Source organism: Vicia villosa, linkage group LG7, assembly GCF_029867415.1.
Source record: "Vicia villosa cultivar HV-30 ecotype Madison, WI linkage group LG7, Vvil1.0, whole genome shotgun sequence".
Lineage (NCBI taxonomy): Eukaryota > Viridiplantae > Streptophyta > Magnoliopsida > Fabales > Fabaceae > Vicia > Vicia villosa.
The window spans coordinates 30,625,012-30,631,857 of record NC_081186.1 but is presented as its reverse complement, the minus strand read 5'-3'; the positions used below and the strand labels follow the sequence as shown (position 1 = coordinate 30,631,857).

The window sequence follows — 6,846 nt, the reverse complement described above, 5'->3', positions numbered from 1 at the left end:
CTTGAGAGGAGTCAGATAGTTGAAATTCAATGGTATGAGGAATACGAGTATTGAGTTTTCTTGAAGGAAACAGTTGGTGAAAAGTGTAAGTATTATCTTATCACTCAAATGGAAAAGTATGTTTAAGGTTGGTACGTTTGGTAGATGGAATGCATTATTGCAGTATCGATCAGGTGTGATCATGCTATGGGTAAGGAATTACATTGCACAAACGTGTGCAGCGAAAATCTATATTAGTGTTGAGTGACAACCTTGTTGACAGATGCATATAAGTTAATGTCCTAATGACAGTGCTATTAGGTAGTAGGATATTGAGAACGACAGATAGGATTATGGAAAGATCCTTGTTCTAAATGAGGGTGTGATCTCGCTTTCTAGGATGGGATCCTAGTGCGTATGTATAACTTCTATGATGGAGAGGTTAAAGAAATACTACACATCTTGCTGACGTGGATGTTGGGTTCTCTTTCAGTTTGAAAATGAATTTGATTTCGAGGTGGTAAGAAGAATAATAGTGTACAACTGTGATTACGTGTTTGGTTGACTATTCATGTCTTATTCAGTCATTGGGCGCATTGTGTGGGTTGTACCTCAATTGTTCCATTGTTGTTAACCTTTTTTGAGGTATAACGAGTGGTACACCTTGGGATGGTCAAATACGACGTAAGAGTTAAGATTTGAATGCACCAGACGTGCTTTTTATTGGTTATGTCAGATGAAATTTTGAGGACCGACTGATGGAAATATTACCGGAGACTAGAGAGTCAGATGAAGGACTCCTATTCGGAACTCGTTACTTGAGGTATTTTTTCGAGGACGAAAACTCTTTTATTGGGGGAGAGTTGTAACACCACATATTTTCCTTAATTTAAATTGGAATTAAATTAATTATTGGAATTATTTGGCATTTGATGGGATTTAATTGAAGAATTATGGAAAAAGGAGTTATTGGGCTTGGTGTTGTGATTAGTAAGAGAGGGGTGCTAAGTGATAGGCCCATACTAACTGAATTTTATTCTTTCATAAAATAGAGAAGTTGAGAAAAGAAGAAAAATAGAAGCAAAAGAGGAGAAAGGAGAATACATGAAAGAGGAGCAGAAGAGGAAGAGGACCAACCAAGAATTCTTGACTAAGGTAAGGGGGGACTCTCTGATTAACATCTCTTATCGTATTTTAGATGATAATACTGATTAGGAATATTATTTAGGTCAATTGGATTGTATGTTTAGGATTTGGGATTTTGGGAGATTTAGGTTGTTTCGTTGAATCGATGAAATTGATGAATTGATGAATGATTTTAGTATTAGATGACCTCTAAAATATGTTATAATTGTAGTATGTTATGTTAATTGATGATATTTTGGTGTGGGAACCGTTGTGGTGCGATTAGACTGAGATTGGGAGAGGAAAGATGTCAAAAATTGCAGAAAAATTCTGCATAAACGCATCGTGCGTCGACCTATGGAACTCATGCGTCGACCTATAGGTTCCCAAAAGACCAGCATGAGTCGACTCATGGGTGGACCTGAGCAAACCTGAGGGGGACAAAAAATTCTATGCGTCGACCTGCACAAGTTGTGAGTCGACTCACAATATTCAATTTTTTTTTACAATTTTCCGAAGGTCATAACTTTCAAACCGTATGTCCGTTTTTAGTGTTATTTCGAGTATGATGAACCTTATGAGATAACCTATGTGTTTAAAGGATGAAATGAGGTGTAACCTTCAAATATTTTGAATCATGATTTTATTGCTTGATGAATGATGTATTTTGCATATATGTGATGAGATGTGACAATACACGGTTCGGATCAGATTTCAGATTGATTTTTCAAAATCGATCCAAACTAAACCAAACCGCAAGTATATATTTTATACTTTTTTATTGTTTTATTAATATGATATGTTGTGTTAATTTATTATTCGAGGATTCTTATTTTCTTAATAATATGATGTTGTGTTAATTTATTATTTCGTTTGTTTCAATCGTAATCTATCATTCTCATTTTGTAATATTAGTTTTTAATATGCTATATGTTATATGTTACATCAAATTTATTATTTATTAACATTTTTATAATCTTAATCAATAATAAAAATTTTAATTTGGATATCCAAAAATCGATCCAAAATAAACCGCATGAAATTGGATCAAATTGGATCGGATTTTTTTAATTAATCATCCAAAACCGAAACGAATTGTGAATAAATTTATCTTTGAATCAAATACATTTTTCCCTCAAAACTGATTCAAACTTAACCGCTAGTTAATTTGGTATTAAAACTTAAAAACTTAGTTATTTAGATAAAGTTTTCTATTATTTTCCTTATGAGATATGGTTTGATATTATCACATTTTATATCTATTTTCGTAGACTTTATTCACGCGTTTTTCACTAAATAAATATAGTTTGTTAGTAAGAAATAATATTTAAAATTTTCCTTTTCTGCAGTGACAGTATTTTCTTCTTATTTTATTCCCATGTTTCTTGTAAGACAAGTTCAACCTCCTAAGACAATTGGCCCCTCTGAATTCATGGTATTGAAAAACTTCTTATTAGTTCCTGCAATTGTATCAGGAAACAAACGAAAATGACCATGCTTGCTATATCCGTGTTACTATTGTTATTGTTCCAAAATACCTCTGCAGCTGATACTATAACTCAGTCAGACTCACTTTCCGATGGAAGCACCTTGATTTCCAAAGATGAAACCTTCGAGTTGGGTTTCTTTACTCCCGGTAATTCTCCGAACCGCTATGTTGGAATTTGGTACAAAAACATCCAGGTTAAAACCGTTGTTTGGGTTGCAAATCGTGATAATCCTATCAAAGACAACTCAAGCAAGTTGATCATAAACCAACAAGGAAATCTCGTTCTTCTCAACAGGAATCAGTCTCTTATATGGTCAACAAACACAACGAAGAAGGCTTCCACTCCAATTGTCCAGCTTCTGGACAACGGAAATTTAGTGATCAGAGATGAGAAGGACACTGAAAGTTTCTTATGGCAGAGCTTTGACTATCCTACTGATACATTATTACCCGAAATGAAGCTTGGATGGGACAAGAAAACTGGTCTTAATAGGGTACAAACTGCATGGAAAAATTGGGAAGATCCGTCTTTAGGTGATTTTACATCATCCATGAGTCTTAGTAATAATCCTGAAGTGGTTCTTTTGAAAGGTAATTCAACTGAGTTCTACAGAACAGGACCTATGATTGGTGCTGCGTCTAGCGGAGTTTATGGAATGCAGGCTAACCCAATTTTTAATCCAGAGGTTGTAAACAATGAAGATGAAGCTTATTTTTTGTTCACCCTAAAGAACAAATCTGTGATTTCCATAGTTGTTTTAAACCAAACTAGTATGATTCTTCAACGCCTTGTATGGATTCCTCAATCTAGAAAATGGAGTAACTACTTGAACCTACCACATGATACTTGTGATACTTATAATGTTTGTGGACCATATGGATATTGCGTCATTGACGCATCACCAATTTGTCAGTGTTTGGATGGGTTTAAGCCAAAATCACCCCAACAGTGGAACACAATGGACTGGGCAGATGGATGTGTGCACACTGGAAATTGGAGCTGTGGAGTGAAGGGTAGAGATGGTTTTCTTAAAGTAACTGGAGTGAAATTGCCAGATACTACAAATACATGGGTTAATGCAAATATGACACTTGATGATTGCAAGCTCAAATGTTTGCAAAATTGTTCCTGCACAGCTTACTCAAGCTTAACCTCAGATGAAGATGGTGGCGGTTGTTCAATTTGGTTTCAAGATCTTAGAGACTTGAGAGACTCAGATTCTAAGAGAAACTTATATGTTAGAATTGATGGATCAAATATAGGTAACAAATTCACTACTCTTTTACATAATAATGTCACTATACATAATTAAAGAACACAATGTTTCATTGCAGGTGATAAACATGACTATACAAAAATGGCTATCTTGGTAGTTTCCATCATTGTTTTTGCATTCACTGTGATGCTATTGACACTATGCATTTATAGAAAAAAGATAAAGAACAAAGGTACCTTTCATATCCTTATAGTAATTTATATTTCATAGCATATACTTTATTTTTTTTTTAAATTGTGTAGCTTTAACATCATTTAAACCCCTTAATGACTTATGATTAAACATTTCCAGTAATAATTTGAGTGTGTATATTCTTCATTTAGTACACTTTAAGTTAGCTTTTTATAAATTCAATATTTTATATATTTATAGGCGATGTAGAATTTACATTCCATAACAGGATTAAACATCGGATCTATTCTCTGCTCCCCACTAATCTGAACCATAGTTCAGATACCACTTGTTGGGGAATTCGGGGAGCATCAGAAGTGTCAATGAAATTTTTTTCCAGGATTCAAGAGACATTGATATCACATATCTACCAAAAATCTCAAGGCAATAAGTCTGAGTCACCTCTCTTATATATTTAATATTTCGTCTCATTCGTAGATGATGTAGGGTATAACCACTCACACTTGCACCCAACATTTTTATTTTTTTTTAATATTATTGTTCTAATCATCTGGTCAGAAGACAATAATGAAGGTGAGCATTACGATTTAGACCTCCCTTGCTTTGATCTTGCTACAATATTTGAGGCCGCTGATAATTTCTCAAATGCCAACAAATTGGGCGAAGGTGGTTTTGGACCGGTTTACAAGGTATATATTAAACAAATTTTTTAATAAGGTTAAAGAAAAAATCATTTGAAGCGTTTACCAAATTGCTTTCAATCATCAATGTAGGGTAAGTTGCAAGATGGTCAAGAAATTGCAGTCAAAAGACTTTCAAGGAGTTCTGGACAAGGATTGAATGAATTTAAGAACGAAGTTATTTTATGTTCTAAACTTCAACATCGAAATCTTATAAAGATAATTGGCTATTGTGTTGAAAGCGATGAAAAAATGTTGATCTATGAATACATGTCGAACACAAGTCTAGATTCATTTATTTTTGGTAAGTAATCTTTCAAATTTAATATTGATCGTAATACAAGTTTGATTATTTGTACATGTCATTTTTAAAGAAAGAACAACTAATTAAATTTATTGAGAAATTTTGACAGATCCAATTCAAAGTAAAGTATTAGATTGGCCTATGCGTTTTAACATTTTGTATGGAATTGCCCGAGGTCTTCTTTATCTACATCAAGACTCAAGGTTTAGAATCATACATAGAGATTTAAAAGCAAGTAATATTTTATTAGACCGAGATATGAATCCAAAAATTTCAGATTTTGGTCTAGCTAAAATATGTGGAGGTGACCAAATAGAAGGTGAAACAAGGCGAATAGTTGGTACATAGTAAGTATCCTAAAAGTTGATAAAGTCTTCTAGTAATTGATTTAACATCAAATTTAATAATTTTGTTTCTTTTCAGTGGTTATATGGCACCAGAATATGCTACTGACGGATTATTCTCAATTAAATCAGATGTATTTAGTTTTGGTGTCTTATTGCTAGAACTTATAAGTGGAAAGAAAAATAGAACACTTAACTACAATCAAAATGATCATAATCTTATTGGACATGTAAGTATCACTAAAAAAAATCAACTATTTTTCCTTCACATAAATATTAGATAATAATTGTGCTGAAATTGTTGTAGGCATGGAGATTGTGGAAAGAGGGAGACATGTACTCATTGATTGATGATAGTTTGAAAGACACATGTATTCAAGATGAAGCTTTGCGGTGCATTCAAATTGGACTTTTATGTTTGCAACATCATCCTGACAATAGGCCAAATATGACATCTATTGTTGTGATGTTGAGTAATAATAATATTTTACCTCCGCCACATGAACCGGGTTATTTATATAAAAACATACGAGACAAAGGTGAAACTTCTTCTGAGAGACAAACATCTTCTTCAGTAAATAATGTAACTATCTCACAATTAAATGCAAGATAAAAAAATATTAATTTATCTATGAGTTTAATTGAAATTATATAATTTGTAATTTTCATTTTCACCAATTTTAGTTATATTGTAATTAAATAGTTTTTTAGTTATTTATTTGGATAAATTATTGAACAAAGTTAGTGTAATTCTCTAAGAAATTTGTGCAAGCTTTTATGTATGAAAAACTAGTTTTAATTAAAAATAACCGCTTTTTGTGCCAATTAAATTTCACAATATGTAGCAAAAAAAATTACAAAAGCAAAACTAAATCATTTCATTACAAATAATAGATCGGATACATATATTAATAAAAAATTAATCATACAGAGATCTGGCCACCTAAGTTAAGTTATACTCCATGTGCGCAATCTCATTGACTTCGCCATAATAAAGTTAAGGGATCCATAACAGTTTGATGTTTTGGAATCACTATACCCTCGTTTTTATTTATTAAAGTTATTTATTTTATTATGTTTTTGTTTATTTGATTAATTATTGAGAAATATTAATTAAAAAAAATATGGATGATAGGGATGTATGACTTTGAGGTGGGAGTGTGAAGAGTAATTAGAGGTGGGAGTATTTTCTCTGGCTTTTTTTTGCATTTGTTTATGATATGAATAAAAAAAAGGTTAGCCAAAAAAAGGTTAGATAAATAAACGATTTTTTTGTCAAATAAATATTTAAGAACACAAACTTTAAATTCAAATAATTTTTTGCTCTTGCAATCCATTATAGAGAGCTCTTCATAGCAAACACTCTTGCAAACCTTAAGGCTATGTTTGGGAGTTTGGAGGGGAAGGGAGGGGAGGGCTTTGGAAAATAGGAGGAATTGGGTGAAAAAGATAAAAAGATTTTGGGTATGAGGGTTTTGGAGGGTTTGAGTTTATTCATAACACCAAAAACCCCATA

The 6,846-nt window shown here is 32.5% G+C and overlaps 1 protein-coding gene across 2 annotated transcripts; it reads left to right on the top strand.

Annotated features, from left to right (window-relative positions):
- Positions 1 to 2,459: 2,459 nt before the first annotated feature.
- LOC131617079 (G-type lectin S-receptor-like serine/threonine-protein kinase At4g27290) lies at positions 2,460 to 6,094 on the top strand. 2 transcript variants are annotated; one of them, XM_058888459.1, is made up of 7 exons: positions 2,460 to 3,856; positions 3,929 to 4,042; positions 4,564 to 4,691; positions 4,776 to 4,986; positions 5,096 to 5,333; positions 5,410 to 5,560; positions 5,638 to 6,094. In XM_058888459.1, the coding sequence occupies exons 1-7, from the start codon at positions 2,593 to 2,595 to the stop codon at positions 5,941 to 5,943; spliced, it is 2,412 nt and encodes an 803-aa protein (XP_058744442.1). In that variant the 5' UTR covers positions 2,460 to 2,592; the 3' UTR covers positions 5,944 to 6,094. The 2 variants fall into 2 exon arrangements, with proteins under 2 accessions (XP_058744442.1, XP_058744441.1); XM_058888458.1 differs by having other exon boundaries at positions 4,561 to 4,691.
- The last annotated feature ends 752 nt before the right edge of the window (positions 6,095 to 6,846 follow it).